Here is a 24,442-nt window from a genome sequence, read left to right on the forward strand (position 1 = left end):
GGCCCACAAAGCCCCCAGTAAATTACAGGGTGGGAATCCTCCTTTTCCTTCCTCTTCCACAGATCTGAGACGAGCCATTACACCCTCACCCTAAACTCCAGGCTACAGCGAGACCACGCGTCCGCTATCTGGAGCACGAATACTCCTCTGCTTAGAATAGAGAGGGGTTTAAGAGCCGCGGCCTCCCAAAAGATGAGAGATTTTTGCTGGCGGCAATACTGCATATTTAACACTATATGTAGGGCAGTTTTGAATAATTCAAGAATGCATCTGTAAATGGTCCAAGTTGTTTTTAATTTTAATATACGTCTGCGTCCACTGGTTTCTCTTCATCTGTGGGAGACGGCACGTGGAGGGATCTTTTACGGGGCTGCTAAGTGGTATTAGGGCCAATATTCTTGATCCCTTCGCTAATCCTCCAAAATAAAAGCTTGTTTTTAAGTTTTTGACCAAGGACCAAGATTTTGTTGAAATTCACAACTTGAAGGACAAAAAAACAACACATTGTTAAATATTTAGTTTTGATGAGACTGCAGTATTTCCATTCACATCGTTTTATGCACATTTTGCAGAAGTGTTGCAATAGAAAATCTATATAGAAACGGCATACTTCCTCAATTGCGAAAAACTGTTTTTATGCGGTGAACGCCTTTGTCGAATACATTCTGACATAGCTCACTTGACTGATCAGCTGTTTCCGCTGTCGGCGTGTTCCTGGATATTGAATACGCAACTACTTGTCTTCGTCTCCGGACAGCACGAAGCATGGCCAATACTAGCTGACATGAAAGAACTATTAAAACTTGCCCAATTGAAACAAATTCCTGAAGACCTCTTCATTTTTCTCTCATAGATGGTTAGATGGCCAAGGCGACTAGTTTTGTTTCTGGTTCGCTACCTCCTCTTCTTCTACTCTGTTTACTGGCAGCATTGCATTGCATAGCCTATAGCGCCAACTTTTGACGAAACTACGCTGTAGCCAAGTTTAATCGCTCAAAACCAGTTGATGGAAACACGCCTAATTCGTATTTCTTTTTCTGCGTCTTTTCAAACGCTTAATATTTGACAATTGAATGGAAACACAGATTTGATACAGTTGGTCTAATAACATTGTTCCGCAACATTAGAAATCTTTAATTCGACAGAGTAAATGTGCTGCCAACATAAAAAATGGTGCATGTTAAATGTAATTGTCTTGCTTTGACCCCCCTGTCAGGAGTTAAATTACGACCCATCTCCATTCTGTCATCCCGCATGTCAGAGCAGCCGTACTGTATATATCACATATGTCCTCCACATCCTTTTCTCTTCTCACTGATTTACTAGCAGCCAGTCAATTTCAATTTCAATCTAGCATTGGTCATGTCACAACAACAATGGTTGTGGCCTGTGTAGACATTCAATAACTTATGTTGACCTCCAACCCCCCCTCTACACGTCGGGATGGACACCTCCGGGCATTTCAGAGGACAAAAGGGTGAGATCAGCCTTTTAGTCCGGTTGATCTATAAAATCTGATTAGCCTTGTGTGGTCGCTTTCCCTCCCCCTTCCTTCCTTTCTCCTCTCCTCTTTCTCATTTTGCCCTTTCTTCTATCTGTGTCATTCTCCTATATTTTCCTGTCCGTTCTGTGTACGCTCCACAAACTCCAAAGCCAGATAATTCCATCAGTGTTTTTAATGCCATTATGCCCCAGTTCAGAGGCTCGATGAATCACCTCCCCCACCCCCATTCCCCATCCTTATCTACAGACAAACGCATAATGCTCGCGCATTGTCCACGGCTCCCTTCACTCCCTACGCCCGGCGTAGCCTTTGCATGTTTACAGGGACTCATGAATTGTTGATCTCATGCTGAACTTGTGACCTGCGGGTATAAGAAACAACTGTTATAGGGTATGCGCCAGATTGTGGGCATGGATGGGTGACGTACAAAGAGAGGTGCCGTACAAAGAGAGGTGCCAGACATCTCGGAGAGCGCCTCGACTGTTCGTCGGCATCACTGAACTAGAAAGACGAGGAGAAAATTTGCCGAGAGACTGAGAGGCCCTGTACACAAGGTTGGGCAGCAGCAGACCATAAAGAATTAATGACATCTATAGATATTGAGTGGTAGAGCTGCTGTACTTCAACACCTCGTCTCCTTTTTAGGTGAGCACTACTGCGTGGGGACTGGTTTAAGAGGATTGTGAGTTTTATGATCAGTTATTTAATGAAACCTGATCCTTATTTGGACTGTTTATCACACCGACTTCTCGTCAGGCCCGGAGCAATGCTTCATTTTGCTTGATTGTAGTCAAACCCCTCTTCAGAGAAGCCAGTATGACTCGGTGTATAATTTAAGTTTGCTATTTTTAGTGTAAATGATTTCTTACTGTCATTGGTCGCCCGTGCTGTGGTTTTGGGTTTCTATCTCTTTCCTCTGGCTGAATAATGTCAATAACATCGCTGCCGTCTGCTCAGCGAGCTGCACTCTCTAGAATAGAACGGCTTCTGTTTCCAGTCTTTTGAAGCCACAGGCAGTAAATCGGCCCTGTTTCACTATGAGAAACCAGACCTTCTTTGTCAGCGGGGAACAATCTGCTGTTTTGTTTCGGGTCTGTCCAACAACGCGTTTTTTTCAGCGCGCTCTGCTGTACACAAGCGTGCACTCACACACACACACCACCCCCACCGCCGCGTCACGTGGAAGACAATTTGGCTTTGGGGAATAAATATTTTTGGAAGACAAAATGACGACAGCCAAACAAGAAAATCCTTCTGCAATGAGAGGCACCTTATGCAACTTCATCTGTTTTCTCTCTTATTTCCTCTTCAGGCTGCTTTTCTTACGCTCTCACAGAGACCCGGGAAGGTTTTTCTGTTACCGTGATAATAAATCTACTTCTGTCTAGGGGTTGTCTCTTTGCCAGCCAGAGAAATTACATGATGCTGTTTAATTTTACGTCTCATTCGACAGTAACTTGGTTTGCATGAAAATTGAGTAATAAATTCTTCCCGGCTAGAGCCTTATTTGCCGTCCTTGGCTCCTCTCCTTCGGCTAGATGACTCACTGATTCATCAGGTGATGGTTGCGTTTGATGGACTACATCTGGCCCAGCCTTTAAATTAGTTTGATTTAGCCTAGTCCTCTGCTTCCAAATCATTAAGCTTGGCGAGTTCGCCAGGAGCATGTGACTGCGCTCGCACCCTTTTTGGTCCTCAGCCCCCGACTTGCTCAGTGAAGCTGAGAATAGGATGTGACAGGCCTGTGGGGTTAACTCAGTCATCCCCTCCAGACTCAGATCTGCTTCTCTCCCAGACACCCCTCTTATTACCCCACCTTCCACAGATCCACCTCCTTGTTCAACACACCGCCCCTCACCTGACACAAAGACATACTCGTCACGAAGCTCTCACGCAACGCCGTCTTGTTTTCCCCCAGACGTCTTGACACGGGATACTAAATCGAAGAAGAAAGATTAGATGGATGACCTTATCTCCCGTTCCTCCTAAGATTTTTTGACCGCAGCATTTTAACGCAAATGTGAAGTAAACATTCACAGCGCTTTGAGCAAATACACTAGCAGCTTGTTTGAATTTTCTAAAATGGGGGGATGCCTCTTTGGTATGCTGTTGATTTAATGAGGCTCTGCATAATCTATTGCGACGCTCATCCACTTTGGGAAGGAAGCGAAGCCAAAGTAAATAGTATAAATTCAGGGTGTTTCTTGGCACAAAGGGAGGCAAAGGTGGTACCTCGACCGTAACCTACTGAACCTTGATTTATTTTTTAATAGGAAAATAAATTTAATCAGATGTGCAACCTGCCTGCACCAGCTAGTCGGATAATCTTAGAAGCAGTGGTGGAAGAAGTGCTCTTATTGGCAAAAGTACAAATACCACAGTCTAAAAATACTCTTACAAGTAAAAGTCCTGAATTCAGAATGTATTGTGTAAGTATGTATTATGTAATATTGGCCTCTGAGGTGGAGTAGAAGTATAAAGTAGCATAAAATGGAAATACTCAAGTAAAGTACAAGTACCACAAAATTGTACTTAAGTACAGTACTTGCGTAAAAGCGTACTTAGTTACATTCCACCACTGCTTATAACTGTATAATCTGTAAAAAGACATTTGGTGTGAAGACATGTTTTAAATTAAACAATAAAGAAGCTAGACAAACATTACTACAAAGAAATCTGTTTACATACCACTTTATCTGTAACACAAAAGCCATTTATTTTCAGTATGGTGCATAAAATATGAATTAAAGCCAGAAGATATAATGCATTGCAGCCCTGCGATAAGCCTTTTATGAAGATGAATTGTTGTTCTGTCATTTTGAGACGGTGTCAGAGGCTAAACAGGTACTTTGTTTGTTGTATTTGCATAAAACCAAAACATATTTTTGTCTGTAGTGGTCAAATATTAGAAAAACAAGTGCGAAATGAGACTTTTGCAAGCTAAAGTAGATGGATAGCTCACAAAATGCGAGCCTTTGAGTTAGTCGAATAATCTAATAACTGTATAATTTGAACAAAATGATTTGGTGTGTTTTTTTAAATGAAACAATAAAGAGGCTAGACATACAATAATTATTACAAAGAAAACATTTTTATATACCACCTTATCTGTAACACAAAAGCAATTCTTTTTACAGTATGGTGCCTCAAATATTAATTAAAAAGCAGAAAATCTAATTCATTGCAATAAAACAGCCATGCGATAAGCCTTTTATGAAGATTAATTGTTTTATTCTGTCATTTTAAGACTGTGTCAGAGGCTATACAGGTAGTTTGGTTGTTATATTTGCATATATATTTGCTCTTTAGTGGTCAAATATGAGAAAAAACAAGTTTATAATGAGTCTTTTGCGAGCTACGATAGATGGAGTGGTCACAAAATGTCTACAATAATGTATAAAATGGTCCCGTTCTGACAAAGGATGCACAGCATTTGAGCCTTCATATTGTCTGTGCAATCTTATGCTCTGGCTTTCTGGGTCATGCCTCTTTCACAAAGAGGATCAAAGCCTGTTTTGTTTTTAGTTTTATTTATTTCTTTTCATTTAATCACAGACACTGCATGCTATCCCGGCTTAAGCGGGAGCCTTCTGTCTCTGAGGCCGGCTCAGTGGCTGAGGTCCACCGGTAAATAGTGTTTAAGGCACTAGTCTGTGATTAGAACCTTTTGTTTTTGGGTCTGGGGGATTGTGACGCTCTTAGCACATAAGAGAGGAGGTTGTGTACGCCGCTTAACCCTGCTTCAAGTGCTCCCAAACCCCCTTTCATTATTCTTATAGGCCTTTGTGTACAGACTGAATCCTGTTAGGATAAGACAGGGAGTTATCTGGGCCCGACTCCCCTCTCTTGGCTGGCCTCGCTGGATGGAGGCCCTGGTGGAAAGGGGAGAAGAGAAGGAGGAGGAGGGTTTGTGAGTGTGTGTGTGTTGTACAAACCAGAGCCTTGTGGTGTTTTCCCCCCATCTGAATGAGCCAGACTGCTTGTGTTACCATAATCCTTTCTCTCTTTCTCCCGCTCTCCAAATACACACACACACACACACACACGCATGACAGCTGTGTTTGGTTAGGTAAATGCCTGTGGCTGAACCCCCCTCCGCCCCCCCATCACCACCACTCATCCCACCCACTAGCTCCTTTTTTAGATTCCCCCCCCCCACGCCTCCCTCCCCTCCACCCCCTCAGCTTCCTACTGTTACAGCCCGCACCCCAACCCACCTCATGCCCAGCTAGTTCTGCAACGCTCGAGAGTCTAACCCCATTCACAACTCTCCCCGGACCCCTTAAGATGGCCAATATGGATCGGGAACAAGTGGTTCTTTACTCTGCGGTGTCCCCTGGAGAGCCCGGGGCTTAATGCTGGAGCAAGAATATGCTTTTTAGCACATTAGCTCGTCTGCAGTAATAAAATTGTCCACTGCATTAAAGCGTCATGCACCTAGTTCCTATCAGAGGAAATATGAGAGGTCAGGGACGTACTGGAGCATCTTCAAGTCTTGAGCGTTTTCACCCTTGTAATTTGTAAAAACAACTTTATTTAAACTGGTACTTCACTTTGTTAGTTGAAATCCTTTTCTAGCATCTGAGATACTTAATTGCTCCTTGTCGGGAGGGAACTTCTCTCAGTTTACCCTAGGGCTGTGCAATTAATTGAATTTCCAGCTTCCAGCGATAATGAAAACAAGATAATGGACAAACAAGGTTATTGTTCTGCATTCCGTTACGCAATGACGCTCTCGTTTTGTCTTGGGTTATAAATCCAAACCCACTTGGTGTGGGAGGATCCCCTGGTGGGACCTCTCCCTGGCGCTGGCTGGCCCTCGCCGGGCGTATTTCCTCCATGGCGGTGCACCACCACCGGCTCTAGGTTGACTTGGAAAGGCCCGGGGTGACGGTGGCGCTCTACAGTACCCCTCGCCCAGACCACGCCGCTTAGTGCTTGCTGTGGCCTCTCTTCTCAGCGTGGAGGGACGGAGCTCCCTGCTCCCGGTGCGATTGTCAACCAGGGCATTGCTGCGATGTCGGCGAACCCAACCGACCCGTCTTGAAACACGTTACCCCGTCTCGTTTACCCTACCACGCTTTTGTTTGCTGCGTCATCACCAATAATATCTATACAACAATCTGTTTATGATTAAATTGTTTACCAGAGCGTAGGGCTGACCCGAATGCTTCGAAGCTTGACCGTTTCCATGGTATTCAACCTTCAAATCACTATTCGAATGCTTCTTTATTCATTATTTATCAGCCCATGAAATAAGGAATAATCCCATAATTATTAATTATTCATATTCAACATTCATTATTATTAGTTATTCTCAGACGAATATCGCCGTTTGTTGTGTTCAGAGGTGTTTAAGTTTAAAATGTAGGCTACAAAATGTTCTCTCCAAATGCATGATGTTTCTAAAGTCATTGAGTAATCGTGTTAAATAATCGAGATCTCAAAATTGACCAAAACAATTGTGATTATGATTATTGCCATAATCTAGCAGCCCTAGTTTTCCCTGTTCTGCAGAGAGGTTAGAGTGCAGTGTCGCCCCCCGGATGCCCCCTACATAATTGGCTCCTGCCCTGAAATACACAACCCTTGATGTAGGCCTCAAACCCACAGCCGTCAGGTCTGAAGCCAAGCTTCACTTGGGTGCCTCCCCAGCCATGTGGGCGGCAATACCACCTAGACTGAGTCAACACCGCTGCCGATGACTTAATACATTCCTCGTCTTCCAGTGGTGGGGATTTATGAGGTGGCTCTGTGCGCAGCGGCTCGGGTTCAGGGTCGGCGAAGGGTTTCGGCTAGCAGCTAGCGGCGGAGTGTGTACCAGCAACCCCCGGGCCGCACGGGTCCTGTGCTCTCATTCCTCTTCCTGCTCTCATTCTCTCTCTCCGTAGAGCAGAGGCCTGCAGAGCTAAAGATCTGGCTAACCCATTTCTATCACTGCAAGGCAGAGCACACTGAATCATGTGCACGCTCGTTTCGTGCTGCACAAGCCGACTGTACGCGGTCTATCTACATGACCTCTTGGTTTTGATTTCTCATCTTAAGCTCCTGCACCCCACACACCCACCAGTACTTTCGAGTTTCAGTCTTCTTCATTCAGCGGTTTTCCTGTTTCCCAAGACTGCTGCCAGCTCCACAGACTGTGACTTTGCACTCTTTGAACCGCATGTCTGGTAAAGAAAGAGGCAGGGCCTATTCTAAATTCAGATACATACACAGTCTCTATCTCTCCCTGCTCTTCTTTCTCCTCTACAGACAGACACTCTCCTCCGCTCGGTGCTCTGACTAGGCATTTCCTGGCTTCCATGTCTGGAACAGACAGCATCATTGCCCCGTACTGCAGGTTTTTTTGGGGGTGGAACAAAGAGAGAGAGAGGGGGAAAAAGCGGGGTTAGCAGGAGAAGCAGCAGCAGGAGATGAGAGCAAAAGAGAAGAAAGAAATAGTGCCATGTGTGCTGCCGGGATGAGGAGTTTGCACCCGCTCCCCTGTGGGGCCCGAGCTCTCGCTGCGAACTAACCAACTGGATTTTTAAACTTAAATGGCCAGCAAAAAGCCAGACGGGGTTTGCCACACATCCTCCAGACACAAGGTCAACAGGAGAGCTGCTGCACAGAAAAGGAAAAGCAGCGTTTCAAGTCCAGCTTGGCAGCCCCCTTTGCCTTCGCAGAGCAGATGTGACTCCTTCTTAACGCTAAGCCCCCCTTTGATAAACCGGCTGAATAATGTTCATTTTGCAACATCAGGGTTGTTTCTCTTTTTTCGCTGTTGTTGTGTCTCACTGAATGCGTCTGCCCGCCATGCTTCCTCAACTCTACCGTTTGATCCCCGGACTCTCAGCGAGTCCTGTCCCAACTTGTTTGCAATGAAGCGGGTGGGATTTTTGTTGAGGATAGAAAATGTTGAGAATTTCCACCACACCCTGCTCGGGGCTTTAACAAGCTGCACACATGAAACACCTCCGTGGCAAACTACTAATTTCCTTTTTTCTCTAAGTAGTTGTGGTTCGCAAGATGAAGGCAACTGCTTCTTTTAAATCTTGCATTTACAAACAGCGCTCTGTGTGTCCATCGTATATGCATGTGTGTGTGTGTGCTTATGTGTGTTTGATGGACCAGCGTTTTTTGCAGACCAGCCAAGCCAATATCTCGGGAGCCGCTCATGTTTACTCGGCCCCTGAATAGAGGTTGTTATCAGCCCTGGTCACGTTGCATGTTCTCATTCACACGCACTCTGATACAGTTACACATAGACACACACACACACACACGCACAAAGAGGGTCTTTCGAACTCTCTCACACACACACACACACACACGCCCACGCCCTCCCCCGAGTGGCCCAGTAGAAGGGCATGCCTTTGTCAGCAGATGTCAGGACGCAGGTGTGTGTTCCTGCGCCTCTCGCTCCATTCGTTTCATCCTCTTCTCCAGAGGCTGCCCATTTGTCTGTGGCCCTGTTTCATTTCAGCCCACTCCAAGCTCCCCCCCAAGAGGATGCCAGTGTGTCTGTTGTATTACAGGGAGGGGAGTGGAAAGCACAACCGCCCCTCCGGTCCGTGCTACTGTTGTGCACTGGCACAACCTCTAAGATTAGATTAGTCAGACTTTGGGCCCAGAAGTCACCGGGAGGTCGTCTGGTAATGAGATGATTCTGTTTTGGTCTGTTTTCCACTCTCGCTTTCATGGTCTCCAGAGCCAGGCTCATTATTTCTGTAACACTGCGAGAAATTCGAGCAAAAAGAAGAAATAAGAGGAGCACTTGGCACCAGGTTCTATGAGTTAAAGGTTTTGCTAAGCAGGAGATAAAGGCTTTTTTTATCCAATGACAGGAACAAGAAGTGATAAGACCTTTTTTTTTTTTTAAGCGGTAAAAGTCGCTGAGATGTGACATTGCCAGTTGTGCAGCCCTCAGCATTTTTCAACATCATTGAGAGACGACTGGTAAAAATCCACTACCTATGCAGTCCCCACACACATACAAGCACATCTCCCAATCCTGCTTTGAGAGGAGTGCAGTGGGTGTAGCATTAGGCTGGGCTTTCCAATTTATTTCCCCCCTCCACCCGCCCTCAACGCCTCATTGCAGACGTTAATGACTTCTGCAGAGTAACCGTTTAAAGAGCGCTAAGGGAGAATGATTGGTAGGACACGTGGAGTATTTATCAAGCTCTGCAATAGGAGTTTGAATCCAAAGCTCAGGTGCCCACTTCCATGAGCCTGCCTACACCGTTGAGTACTTTTTAGACTTATTGCGTATGAAACTCTGGAAGCTCATAAACCCGGGTGCGGGTTGTCAAGACCCCCGGTAATTGACGCGGCGCAATGAGCCCTGTCGGAGAATGAGCGACGTCTATGTTAAGGCCCGCGGACGAGGGCTGGACAGACATGAAGGCGTTCTCGTAACAGCCGTTGACAGTGTCTGAAAGTAGCCGTGGGGCATTCATCCTTCTCCTCCCTCCCATCAGCCAACCCCCCCATCTGCCGTCGCTCTACTTTTCCGCTCCCATTCAGGCTGCAACCTGACAACAAAGAGAGAGATGTGTTTAGCAGGCAGGTCTTTGCTGGTTTATTCCTCCTGTCCACTGGAGCGGAGAAGTGAAAGACACTCTGTTTGTCTCTCCTGTTGTTTGCTGTCTCCATCGTATTCTCTCTCTTTCTCTTTGCTCTCTTGTCTCTCCGCACCACCACCGCCACCGCCGCCGCCACCACCACATTTATCCATCCGCCCTGCAGGGGTGAGAGAGGGAGGGATGGTGTTTTTACAAAGCAGGTTTAGCCGTAGCATTGGACAGGCTAAGTTTTGTCAACAAGACCGAAGAGCCGCTTAGATTTGCAGCGACATAAAGCGATCTGAGGTTTGAATCTGGGTCAAAGGGAAGCGAGACTAATAGGGATGTACCACCAACTGATCCAGCTTCAGCCTAATCGTTCTATACCAACTTCAGGAAAATTAGAAAGCCATTTTAGATATTTAGCCAGTTAAGTCTCTAATCCTCAAATCTCTCATGTAGGAATGCCCATTGGCGAGCAGCATCTCAGTAGTCTGGGATTGTCTCATTTCCAGCCAGTACTCAGTATTTGGGTGTGCTGTCAGCCCACCAGTATGCTTTGTTTCCAGTATTTGCTGGATTTTCTCACTTTTTGTGAGACATGTCTACTTCCTCAGATTCCCCTTCCTGTCAAGTTTGCTATATCAGAAAATGAGGTAGGCTATTAAGCGAAGAGTTTTTGGGGAAGTTGGGGTGAGTCATTGCCAAGTCTAAAGATGACAGGCACGGACCGACAGACTGCTGGCTGCAGGAAGACAGTACTGCTTCCTCGACAGACTTTCGTCTGGCCCACAATTGATTGGGTCACCTCAGAGAAATGGGCTCGACCAGGACTGCATTGTGTGCAACTTATCATTGTCCTCCCCTCTTGGTGGTGGATCTTTCTTAGGATTGATGGGAACATGAGATACGCCTATGGTATACATTTACCACAGAGCGTTTTGGTGTAGATTGTAAAAAGTTGTGAGTCATTGTTGCATCAACATCTTCACTTTTCATCCTTTTTAAAGGTGCTCTATGTAGGAATCAGAAATTGCTTGTTAACAGTGACACCTGTGGACGTTAAGTCAACGACAGTCAGCATCCTGCTGCTCACGATTGTGCTCGCACTACGTAGACGCGAGCGAGCATCGGTCAAAACAGTGAGGCTTATAGAGGAAACCCAGAAAGTTGCGGAAGGTCTAATTATTTTTAGGTAAGGTTACAACCTGTTCACACATCGGCAATTACACGATTAGAAAACGTTTATACAGGTAAAAACTGACATACAGTCCCTTTTTAAGATAATTCAAAAGCTGTTTACCCAGTCCCAGGACCATCCTTAGCCTTCACTTAGAGCTGCATTCAGTTTGTTATACTATAGCACAGGTGGGATCTGTCGCTTTGGCCTTCAATTCACTTAGTGAATTATAGCCTTGTCAAGGGATGTAATAAAGGAGCTTAAGAGCAGCATAGTTTGAGGAGAGTCTGCGACAAAAAAATGTCTCAATGCTGGCCGACGCTGCACAAGAGAACCTTCAAATCGCTGCTCGTGCAACGAGCCACGGTTTCTTTGTCACATTCATCCCGTCGGTGCCACCGTCTCTATGTGGCAGCGGTCCAGCTGTTGTCTGAGATACAGCAGCTGCGTGGCCGGCGGGGGGGGGGTTAAAATGTATGTTTTTAAATAATTTGTATTTCATTAAAATTTAAAGGGAGTTAGGGCAGCCATGCATATTTAAAAATCCCCCCTCCCTCCCCCCCACCGCGACATAAATTGAAAGCTGGTGAAGTATTGAATTACCACGAGTGTAAAGTGAGACGCAAACAGTCATAGTAGTTCACACCTTACCTGCAGTGACACGGCGTGTTCCCCGCCATATCTCCCCGTGCTGTTGGGTTTCAGAAAGGGGAGGGCTTACTGAGGCTCCTGTGAAACGTGAGCGCTCCTGATTCTCCGTCTGTGTCGGCGGCTGCCTGCCAGGAACAGCAGCCTCGGAGAGATTTGTTACATAGGAATCGTGGGCTATCATTAAGCTAGCATATGGCTGGCTGTTTATTGTAAAAGATAGAGGCCTATGGCAGAGGGCTTTATTGTAAAAGATGGGAGCTTATCAGTTGTAGTGAAACTCATGTGCGCTGCAAAAAAAAAAAAAAAGGGATTTTTTTTCACCTGTGTGTGTGGCAATAAAATGGACCAGGAGAAAAAGAAAGTGATGTATTATGGAAAGTGTGAGACACCTGAGCTCATAAAGAGAGATGGAAGCAGAATCCAGTCCCTTAGCAGCCCGGCACGTTCGCCAAACGCAGCTGCTTCACGCCCAACTCATTTAAGTCGTGTGTTTGCTTGTGCAGACGTTACCTCTCGACTTTGAGTGATTGCAGATGATGGTACACGTGTGTCTGTTTTTGTTTGACCTCAATGAAGTCGAGTAAATCTGAGGGAGATTAGGGGTTTTGTGCAGCAGCAGCAGCAGTGATACCACTTCCTGCTAGCGGTATTACCTTGTTATTATTAATCAGTTTTAACCTTGTAATACACAGTGATTTCTTGTCAGCATGCCCAAAACTGCATTTACTCGGTTAGCCAACATCTTGCAGCAGTTTAAATCGCCCCGCTGCTGCATCACAACACATAAGGCTTTCCTGCTAACTGCTGCTACCACAAATCACCTATCAGTTCTCTGGAAGCACTGCGGCGTACATCAGCTCATAGCTGTGGGGCTTTAACACAAACCGGCTCTTTTCTTTTTATTAAATTTAATCCGTTATACCCCGCACTGGCTGCGTTTCACGTGATCCTTTGGCAGATTTTCAACTATTGTGTATCAAAAAATTACCCAAGGCAGCACAGCAACTTTGTGTTTCATGTTTTTTTTTTTTTTTTTCCTTTGTCTTTTTATTTAGAAACTGTGCAAGTTAAACAAATATTTTCTGACAGTGTGAAGGTTCTCGCAATTTACGTGTTAGCCTTTTGCTTTTAAAAGCCAATGGGGTATTTCTGTCTTTCTTTGTGCTGTATTACACAGCCTGACTTCTTTTATCTTTTTTTTATTTTTTTATTAAATCATTCTGTTCTCATCTGTTTCTCCCTCCCAGAGCTTTCCGTCAGACGAAGGGTGGCCGTTCGCCAAGTACCTGGGAGCGTGTGGGCGCATGGTGGCTGTCAACTACGTGGGCGAGGAGCTGTGGAGCTTCTACAACGCGCCCTGGGAGAAGAGGGTGGACTTGGCGCGCCAGCTCATGGACATCGCCGAGCAGCTCACCAACAACGACTTTGACTTCGCCCTCTACCTGCTCGACGTCAGCTTCGATAACTTCGCGGTGGGCCCGCGCGACGGAAAGGTCATCGTTGTTGACGCCGAGAACGTTCTCGTGGCAGACAAACGGCTGATCAAGCAGAGTGAGTGTCATTACCTGAACATGCATGTATGTATGTATGTGTGGGTGCACGTCCATATGTGAGAGTGATGCCCAGCGCAGCTTATTCCCCCCAGTTGCTATGACAATTCCATGAGTGTTACACCTTTAATCATTACCCCCTCTGGATCTACATAAGTAGATAAATGCTGCTTATTTTTTACAGTATTTACATTAACACCATAGACGACGTCACCCTCAATTTACTAAGCTTACTCCGCTTTTCTAAAACTGTTAGTGATAATTAACCATTCATTTTATTCATAACACATCTACTCGCGCAGCGGTTGTTCCTCCTCTAAAAACTGTTTATCACGGAGTTCCTCAGAAAGCCAAAGTGTGATTCAAGCACCGCTCACAGCTTGAACTCTCCTAGAAAACGCCACGCTCCACGTCAAAACCATCACCCGCCAACTGTAGCTCATGAGGCAGTGACGAAGGTTCGAGGAAAGGTCTCGAGGGACAGATGGCCGTGGGCAAATTTTGCACGCGCTCGAAGCGTCCTCTCTTCTAAGAATACACTCCTCCAGCACCCCTTGTGCCTCCGACACGCTCGTCCCCATCAAAGCGAAGATAGTTCAGATAACAAGCCATCTCCGCTGCCCTAGTTTTTTTTTTTTTTTTTGCCTCTCAGAATAAACCTCATAACAAGGACAGAGAGAGCTATACATCACACGCTCAGCGTGGCAGTTTGCTACCCCTCAGTCCTTCCTTCCTGGGGCTACTTCAAAGAGAGGGACGACCACCCGGTCAGGCTCTTAGATTTATCCCTTCCTGCAGAAATCCTATTAAAGTGATAAACTGTTGTGTCGCTAGGTGTTGAGGTTCCTCCATTGTGCCCTGTGACAGATATGAAGTATTGTCTGGGTGTGTGTATTTTTTTTTTTTAGTTAGAGGGGAAGTGTGATGAATTTATCCTGAGATTAAGTGCCGCTTTGCCAAATTACAAGATCAGGTGCCAGGAAACCGCATATAGATGTGTAACATGTCAACTTACTCCAGTATGCCCTGTAGTTTTTCCCCTCCAGTTTGATTTCCAGTGCGTTTTCTGTTGGTGTGTATATTCACCTTATTGCCAGTAGCTGCAATTTCCCACCCCGTCACAGTAGCCCTCTGCGAGTCCCGAAGCACAATCCAGGTTGAGACTCTCTTTTGTCTGGCCGACACATTTAGAGCTTGACGACTCAAGCTGCTTACCCCGGCCATTCAGAGTTTAAGCCTCAAGAATGTTTACGTCTTTCTGATCTGTTTATGTGTGTGCCAAGTGCGAGGAAGAAGAGGAAGAAGACGGCGGTGGTAATGAGTATTACGAGGTCACGGCCATGTGTCGGGGACAGCGGCAGGAAATAGGCGCGGGTAACCTCCCCAAAGGCCGCGCGAGCAAGAAAATCCAATCCCCGCAATTAGAGCCCCGAGATTGAAAGCGAGTTAAAAGTGCGCGGTGTCGAATCTCATCAGTCTAAACTGAGGCCAATTGATTTGCAGATCAAACGCGCAGAAAAGTCACGCGCTGTTCCGCCCCTCTCGTTAGGTGGCATCCACATTGATGCGGCGGAGGTTTTCGGTCCGAGATAAAACGCATGCCGTGTTCATGTTGTGTGTTTGCACAGTCCAGCGGTGCGAAAGAAGCCATTCCCCATCATTGAGTTTATAGTGTTTGAGGATGGTTTCACCCCCAGTGGTTTTTTGGAAACACATGCTGTATAATGTAACACACACTTCACTCATTCTCTTCCCGATGCCATCGTTCCACGGCTCAACACAAACACACACAACAGCACTTGAAACACTCACACACGCTCCTTCTCTCACATTCAATAATGCACTCTAACACAGGCATGCATTGTTAAAACCGGCTCGTACTCTTGAATGCCACTAGTAAGGCCACGCTAACAAGCATTTCAGGCCCAGCGTCCCTTCTCGGTGCAGCCCTGGGAAAGGCGGAGGAGTGAGGTGAATGTATACAAGTCTGACCTGAGCTCCTTAACATGGAAGGTGCAGGAAGGGCTAGGCGGCTCGCCTCGTCCGCCCGCTCATTTGAATTGGAAATTATTCTGTTTGCTTTGGAAATGTCCTAGCTTTGTTTCGCTGAGGCCGGCTGTAAGAGCGGAGCAGAACAGAGAGGGGATCGGAGTGCAAGTAGATAGACCTTTTAGCCTTTTACTCTCAAAGTACTTTTTGCTGTGCTCATCTTCGTCCTTGAGTATGAACCTCCTCCTCCTCCCTGCTTGTTCTTTTCAGCCGTTCTGTCTGTCTGACTCGTGTGTATGTGTGTCAGTCAGTGCAAGCGAACAAGAACGGGACACTCTCCTGATGCCATCTGTCAATCAGTGCTGTGGTGTGATGCATGAGCCCAGCTCTGAAACATTAATTGCTTTCACCTCACCTTGCTTGCTCGCGCGCGTACGTCTTTATATGCATGCGTGCAGCGTGCATACACACGGATCCATCTGCATCACCCCCGCTGATTGAGGTTGATGTGCCCCACCTCCTCAGGGGGGCCCCCCTTGCTAACAGGGCAGCGCTGGATGTTTGATTGAGTTGTTCTGATGAGCCAGAGGAGAAGAAGTGCATTACAACGCTGATACACACTGATTATGTGTTTGCATCCTCCGGGTCCTCCCTCCCTCCAACAATGTTATTGATCTGCTTTTTAATGCACAAACCGATAGCTCTCTCATCATTCCAGGTTATTTTCTTGGCTCGCTGCTTTCCCAGCACAATCCTCTAAAGAGGAAAAAAGCAATGTGAAATGAGCTGGAGAAAGATTTTTTTTATTTGCTCAATAAATCTGGAAAGTGGTTCGTTTCTGTCAAATGAAAGCGTAGATGAGTTGTTTGGCCGTGTGCTTCGAGAAGGAATTTCCTGTTAGTGCCCGTGGGATGTCAAATAAGGCACCTCTGCCCTGTCAGCTTCTGGTTAGATTGATTTCTTTCTATTCTAATAACTTTCACCAACCTTTGAAAAATAGTTTTTCTTCATGATTTGCAGTCAAACAGTCGGTTTGAATCACTTAAAAGGCTGACCTGATTGCTTTGAAGCTTCGACCGTTGCCATGGTGTTCGACCTCCAAATCACTATTCAAATGTTTCACTTTCATTTTTTCTTTTCTTTCTTTTTTTTTTTTATATAAGTACGTAATAATAATGTATAAATCCCCAAATAGCCAATGAAATAAGTAATAACATCACAACATTATTAATTATTAGTAGTTATTGTCAGACGGATATCACTGTTTGTTGTGTGTGTGTGTGTGTGTGTGTGTGTGTATGGTCGTCCAGTACCGCGGCACTGTCCTACTGTCCAACTACCCTTTTTCAAATCAGCTGTGTTTCACATTTTAATAACAGTTAAAGAAAAGACAAATCTGAGAAGCCATATGAAATGTGAACTGCAAGCTGGGTGGAACTCCTAAGCTATATGCAAAATATATATGAATTAGAGCTGTCAATTGATTTAAAATATTGAATTGCAATTAATCGCACATTTTTTATCTGTTCAAAATGTACCTTAAAGGAAGAATTGTCAAGTATTTAATACTCTTATCAACATGGGAGTGGGCAAATATGCTTGCTTAATGCAAATGTGTGTATATATTTATTATTGGAAATCAATTAACAACACAAAACAATGACAAATATTGTCCAGCAACCCTCACAGGTACTGCATTTTGAATAAGAAATATGCTCTAATCATAACATGGCAAACTCAAGCCCAACAGACAACAACAGCTGTCAGTGTGCTGACTTGACCAAAACTGCATGTCTGTAAAGGGGAGACTTATGGGTACCCATAGAACCCATTTTCATTCACATATCTTGAGGTCAGAGGTCAAGAGACCCCTTTTGAAAATGGACATCAGTTTTTCCTCGTCAAAATTTAGCGTACGTTTGGAGCGTTATTTAACCTCCTTCCTGACAAGCTAGTATGACATGTTGGCACCAGTAGATTCTTTAGGTTTTTCTAGTTTCATATGATGCCAGTATCTTCACTCTAGCTTTAGAACTGAGCCTAAAAACCACAAGTTGCGTTAATGCGTTAAAGAAATTAGTGGCCCTAACGCATTATCGCATTAGTTTCAACAGCCCTAATATAAATATTGCTCTGTGATTGTTTGATTTTAATCAGACAAGGTTTGCAAGAGCCACATATCCCGACCTCATTACATATTCACCTGATGAAGGCAGTAAGAAACAAGCTTATGACCCAATAAATGCTTTTATATATTTGAAATGAATGTTGTGCACCTACCACTATAATAACATTATTGACTATGTTTATGATCAATATGTTTTTTATTGTTTATTTAACTGCATCTCCGTCTCCCTGCAGACAAGCCGGAGCTCTACGACGTGTGGTACGAGAGCCGCTTCGAGGAGTGCGACCGGGAGGCCTGCCTGTCTTTCTCCAAGGACTCCCTCTGTTCCAGAGTCACAGTGGACCACAACTACTACGCCGTGTGCCAGAACCTGCTGTCGCGGTACGCTACGTGGCGGGGCACCACCGGAGGCCTCCTCCACGACCCCCCCGCCCATATAGCCAAAGATGGACAACTCATGACCCTGTTGGACGAGTGCACCAGACCCCAAAAGCGCTATGGCCGCTTCCAGGCGGCCAAGGAACTGCGTGAATACCTCACACAGCTAGCCGCCGCGTCCTCCTCCGCCACGGCCAGGTAATGAATGGAGTCGGCGTTCTAGCCTGACGCACTGAGAGACTGGAGACTCTTTATCTTTCGAACTCTTTGAGATCCTGGTTCTTGTACATGATGTCATTCGCTCCCCCCCTTTTGTGCGCCGCAGCACGGAGGCGTTGGAGGTCTTGCATCAGGAAGTGTAAGAAAAACTTCAAAGCAGATTTGTTAAAGCTCTGGCTTTTAACCTGACTTTGCTCCTGTGCGAAGGAGGAGTGTGGCGCTAAGATTCTGGTTAGAACCAGGATAGAGAGGGGATAGAGGTAACCCCTCCTCTCCCAGGGTGGGCTGCCATCTTTTGGGTGGGAGGGGAGGTGAGAAAGGGCTCTGGTAAACGCATCCGTCACTGGACCCAGGCTACCGCAAAACCAGAGCAGCAACGCCGCAACAGCCCTGACTACATCCATCCTCCCGTTCACTCCTCAATCCATCACAACTGTTGTGTTTTATAACATTGAATCTTAACACCTGTTTCATTTTGCCCCCAGGATCTTTTGTTGTTGGTTTTTTTTTTATTTTATTCAGGGCTGAATTTAAGTACATTGGTGCGTTTACATTTTTGCTGTGCCATGGCTTTTTTTTTTTTTTTTTTCTCTCTGTAGCATGGCTGCAGGGGAAGCGGAGGTAGCATGAATCTCCTGCTGTCAGGCCAGGTAGAGACAAGAGGCAGGGGGTTGAAAAGAAAAAACCCTTGACGGCTATATAAGTCTAATTTCCTGCTACTTCAATCAATCTCTTGATTTCCAGGTTCCAGGATTGTGGCAATCATCTTCTTTGTGTTTTTTGTTCCCCCCTATTCAATAGGAAACAGAGAGTGAAGACAGCTGCACATAGGAAATAAGGAAAGGAATAATTGGACAGTGGTGGTCCCTTGATGCAGATGTGCCTATACCAAAGAGGCTATATGTAATATTAAGAACCCAGAGCAGTACAGAGTGACAGCACCTTTCCCTCCAGTTGTTTCCCAGTAGAGCTGTCCAAAGGTAATGTGTACACAATCCTATATGAGCTGGCAGGCCTGCAATGTGATTTATCATTTTTCAATAAAATCCAGAAGGTATGCGAGTCAAAGATTGGGCATACTTAATGCCACATAACCCCCCCTCTCTGCTTTGTTAACCTCCCACACGATTGATAAATGATGATCAGATAGGCCGAAGCGTGCTTTTCTTCAACAAAAAAATGAAATGAAGTGATTCTTAAGAGGGCTGGAAAACACAATAAAACGGCGCAGTAGTGGCCTCTAGTGCCAGATTCTCCTTTTTAAATGTCTGTAATTGATAAATGAATCCTATTGTCAAACTTCTCCCACTAGTGTTAAACGCAGCGAGGCTCCATCAAGTAAATGTTAAAGAAGGGATTGAAGAGATCTTGAATTACTTCCTCGCTACAGAAAACGGCTTCTGACCTGCACTTTTTACATCTCGCAGCACAGAAATTCTTCTGTTGAATATTTAAACACCACTTAGAGGTCGGGGTAATTTTTACACTCGGAGGGACCAGCGAATTAAAGCGTAATCACAAATACAGGCTCATTTGGTAATGGATTGTGAGACATCTTAACTCGGATAACCTAAAAAAAACCATCTGTTTTTCATCTGTGTTGATGTTGTGAATCGGACGCTAAAGGCCCAGTGGAGTGTTGTGTAGCATGGCTCAATAATAAAGTAAATACGAGCCACGCCGTCTACGGGGGAAAATCTAGAAAGCACAGTAGTTGCTTTCTGGGTTTCCGCGAGACCCAAGGAGTGGACGTGACCCCTGTCGAATAGGAAAAGCAATAGAGAAGTTTGGCTAATGTTTTTTTGGTTTTGAACCCCCCCTCCCCCCTCCTCCTTTTGTTGTGTCGGATATATTTCTGTTTCCCCCGTATGGAGGAACCTGGAGGGATTTGTACGTGCGTAACTAACTGTCCACTTTTGTACTGTAATTTTTCTTTTGAGTATTATATCAGCATTGTCTGATTTTTCCTGTGCCTTTCATTCAAAAGTTGTATTTACAACTTTTAGTGGGTTTAAATATTAAAATAAATGAAGATATATATATATATATATATATATAGATATATACACTACGTTGTGTGTGGACTCTTCTTGATTCTGTCTGTCTTTATATTATTTACCGTGTAAGGTACAGGCAATATGGCTCCAGTTCATATCGCCTTTTAAAATTTGATTCAGTGTGGCACAGCTGGATGTCAGTTTGCCAATTCCCTATTCCTTTTTTCTCGGTTTTTGATCTTTTTCATATCTTCATCTTTCCTCTAATTTGGATCCTAGCCCGAGTTCCCTTTGTTGTGCTCTCCACTCAACTAGGATGCGAGTCCTTCTCTCTTTTATCCATATTTGGGGGGAGATCATTTTTGTATCAGCGTTGAGTTTTCACAAGGAAATTAGATTTCATTTAAAAAAACATTTAGAGGAGCTTTAATTATAAAACAACACAAACAGTATGTGTATGCAAAAAATACTCATCACCACTTGGATTGTATGCTTTAACTCAACTCTTTTCCTTCTCATTATTTTGTGTGTGCATGGTATTCTTTGGTTGCTGAGTGTGGTCTTTGCTAATTCAATAGCTCTTCTGTCTGTCTTGAGCCAGCTCATGCTCGTAGCATAAAAGCCCGTGGTGGAACAAAGTAGTACTCGAGCCAGAACCAAAATTAGAAGCTGCATGACTGACACTCTGCCTCTCTCTCTTTTTCACAGTCTCTCTCCATGGTCATTTATTCACCTCTCCCCTTCTCTTTCCTCCTCTGTAATTGTGCTTTTCTTTGACACACCCGCTGGTTTGTGTGGATAGTTGATGTCACACTCATTGTGGTGAAGTGCTGTTTAGCCCTCTGCTGCTGTAGCTACACTTAGCCCGGCTGATGAATGACTCCGAGGTTGGCTGGCTGGAAGAAAACACCACAGAAAACGAATGGGGCTCCGCTGCCGCCCTGTGAGTTTAAATAAACATGAGGCTGTTTCAAGGGACAGCCACCGGGGAGTTCATGCATTGGACATGGAGAAGCAGGAGGTGGAAATTAAAAAAAACGAGACAATATGTTGGAGGAAGAGCATCTGGAAATGTGTAAACTACAGAAATTTCCCTCACTGCGTTATCCAATTTGCTGCAAGTGAGTTTGCCTCCATAAATTACAGTCTAAAGTTGTCACAATGGAGGCGAGAGCAGCTTAATTCTGCATATTGTGTGCAGCTTCCAAAAGGAAGAGTGGATATAGTTGTAATTCATCTGCCACTGGTGAGCATTATAAACAGGTAGGAAGTAATTGTACTGTCTGTCATGTGACTCCCTTCGCCCATATCAGCAGCCACTTTTGCAAATCCAAAGCGTTTTTGAAATCCACCCCCGAATTCCTGCTTATCAGCGTGGAGGGAGTCTGAAAGGCAGAGGTGGAAAAGCATTGTAAAGTGTTCCGCAACCATATTATCTAAATCTCTACATGACTTTAGCCTCGCCTGTCATATTCCAAACCTGGCAAACTGCTGATATCTTATTCAGGTCATAAACTGAAAGAGAGGAGGTGAGCGAGAGAGAGCCGCCATATGTTAGATTACAACAACAAAAGGGGATGAAAAATGAGCCAAAAAAAAAAAGGGAAGTTTCTTGGTTGCTGTTGCTCGGCTAACGTGATGTAAAGTCTATTTCATGCTCTGGCAAGCCCCAGGGGGAGGCAGCCATTTTTAGAACCAGAATGACCTATATTTTTTTTTAGAAGTGGGGGGGGAAATAGATTTGGCCGGTGTCGAGGGTGGGTTGTGAATAACAACGTGTGAAGCTGTGTCGGGGAGCCCGTGTGTGCACATGGCCCGTTGTTTTGGGGGCTTTTCCGGGTTTGGCTGGGGCTCAGGAGAGACCGCTCTGAAGACTCTTTGTGAGCGCCTCCTGGAAAATCATCACTAATGCAACACAGGAGTTGCTAGAAGCAATGTTCCTGTCAGGCTGCTTACATCCCTTCAACATGGTTATGTCACTCTCGCATCTATTATGCCTCATTTAGATAGCGCTCTGAAGCTTTTCTTTTTTTAAAGCTGTCGCACGCTTCAGCCCGACACAAAAATCCACGGCTGAAGTTATTCGTTGTTTGAAAACAGAGACAGTATGCTTGACAAGGACCAAAAGGAAGCATCGTGGGAGCCAGGTTGTTTGAATTTTGAGTATGTTAATCTGGTTTTAGTTTGATCTTCTAGTCCTGCACAGTTTGACATCAGAACGCCAAGACAGAATTCATTGAAAAACAGCTGTGTGTGACAACAATCTTGTCACTAAAGCTCCTGACACACCAAGCCGACGGTCGGCCGTCGGTGAGCATCTGTCGGCATAGTTCTTGCGGTTTGTCCCGCATTGTTGGCTCTAGTCTGCCCGTGTCTGAGTTTTTTTGGGCCGATACAGCATGTTGAATCGGCGGCGGTGCCCATCGGGGAGAAAAATCACTGAGTGAGGCATCTAAATGGTCGGCTTTCATCGCCACTAGCTCTTTGATGTCGGGCTGGTATGTCTGGGCCTTAAAGGCCAAGGGCATTCAGGACGGGCCACACCTCTTTAAAGGCCCAGATACACAAACCTGACATCAAAGAACTAGCGGCGACGAAGGCCGAACTCCGACACGGGCAGACTAGAGCCAACGATGCGGGATACACCACAAGAACTAGGCCGACAGACGCTCACCGGCGGCCCCAAGCTCTCCGTTGGCTTGGTGTGTCAGGGCCTTAACAGTCCCCTTCAAAGTGCAATTTTCATCTTTATTATCTCCTCTGAACCGTGTCAGCCAGCTATCATCGTAGCTTTGGGCTGAATTTGATGATACTGATATGAATAAATCTTCATATACATACACTGCACGCTTCGTTGGCAGTCTTCACTTCACTTTATGACCTTTTATAAGTTCAAGAAAAATGACTAACGAATTTGAATTAATCACATTTGCAAAGGTGCATCATATTCAGTTGAATGCTTATTAACTGCCAGCCATTGAGGAGGTCTGGCAATCAGCGGTTTGATATGCGACTTTATAAAGGAACACGAGGCGGCAAACAGAGCTGCAAAGAAATGGGACAAATGGTGTGTGTCCAAATCAGAACAAAACTGCAAAATTACTCAATATGTCAAGAACAGCTGTCTGGAAAATCATTGCAACATTGGCCAACTGAGACAAACCGCCCTTGCAAAGAGGAACAATGGTCACAAGTTGAAACTAACCGACAGAGAAATGACAGATTTGTGCAGGAGGGTGACGACAACTGCTACTTTTGCATGCAGCCTAATGTGACTCACCTTTATAACAGCGTTTAAATGGTGTTTTTGCTGCTTCAAAATGAAAATCCTTATAATTAAGTCGACTTGCTGTCGTCAGCAGAACAAAAATCCTCCTTGAACTTTGATTACTGGTGACTCAGTGAGACCTGAACTGGACTCTCACACGTTTAATAACAGCAAATATGACCCCTCCTGAACCTCCATTTCCCAACTGTCCGCCCTTATTTTTATTTGTTCTTCCCCTATGCTTTCTGGCTTGGGAAATGTGCTCACCTCCTCCTACCTTTTCCCAAACCGACACCTATACCGCTGCCCATTCGTCTCATATATGATACCTGCAACATAAACACACACAAATGGAGCTGTGCTGTGACTCCCAGTCCCAGCTATCAGGGAGGGGGTCAGCGGCGCCATCAGGGGAGCTTATCCAGCAGGAGGCCAGCGTGCACACAATCCCATTACCCACCCGTGCAGCAGTTTAGACCCACATTATCATCCGCCTTGGAGGGGCTTGCTTGGACAGATGATTGGAACTCCTCATCTCCCCATCCCCCCCCCCCCCCGTCTCCCCAGGCACATTAGCTGACACCCAGGGCTATGATTATAAACATCATTTATTCAGCAGACTCACTTATCCAGGCTTGTATTCATCCCCCGCTAAAGACAACATATTATCCACCATGCACGCAGATCAGTGCGAGCCGGATAGCAGAGAATGCCAATCGCACATCCTTGCCCAATGAATCAAATTCTGATGTGCACATCTGTTCAAAATCGAGGCTTTACTTCGATGTATTTTTCAGAGCGAAGCTGAGATAAGTTTTTTTTTTTTTTTTTTTTTTTAAATCTTAGCACTCGCCATATGGTACGCTGTGTCTCAGACAAGATGTAATAAGCATTTAGCAAGTTGGAGATGATACTAGGTGACATTTGCACTGATTATGGCAACTATTCACACGTCCTCTTCAGAGGGAGGCTGCAGGATGTTGGCACCACTACCACAGCACTCTACTGTAGATAAGACAGATCATATAT

The 24,442-nt window shown here is 45.2% G+C and overlaps 1 protein-coding gene and 1 long non-coding RNA gene across 4 annotated transcripts in view; one reads left to right on the forward strand and one right to left on the reverse strand.

Moving 5' to 3' along the window:
- The window catches only part of dipk2ab (divergent protein kinase domain 2Ab), a 29,369-nt gene extending 9,151 nt beyond the window's left edge, over window positions 1–20,218 (forward strand). The window contains exons 3-4 of the mRNA XM_074621374.1: window positions 13,132–13,435; window positions 17,785–20,218. Of these exons, the coding sequence (XP_074477475.1) occupies window positions 13,132–13,435; window positions 17,785–18,131 (651 nt within the window). The 3' untranslated portion in view covers window positions 18,132–20,218. The remainder of the gene's footprint in view (window positions 1–13,131; window positions 13,436–17,784) is intronic.
- LOC141759371 (uncharacterized) overlaps window positions 9,828–24,442 on the reverse strand; it is a 32,467-nt gene continuing 17,852 nt past the window's right edge. Inside the window, exons 2-4 of one of the 3 annotated variants that reach the window (XR_012592107.1) lie at window positions 16,119–16,179; window positions 15,839–15,998; window positions 9,828–10,231 (exon numbers count right to left, since the gene is read on the reverse strand). This is a non-coding gene — a long non-coding RNA (uncharacterized LOC141759371). Of the gene's footprint in view, window positions 10,232–15,838; window positions 16,180–24,442 lie in introns of all 3 variants that reach the window. The other 2 variants (XR_012592108.1, XR_012592106.1) reach the window with 2 other exon arrangements.

The sequence above is a fragment of the Sebastes fasciatus genome, chromosome 21 (genome assembly GCF_043250625.1).
Source record: "Sebastes fasciatus isolate fSebFas1 chromosome 21, fSebFas1.pri, whole genome shotgun sequence".
Taxonomy (NCBI): domain Eukaryota; kingdom Metazoa; phylum Chordata; class Actinopteri; order Perciformes; family Sebastidae; genus Sebastes; species Sebastes fasciatus.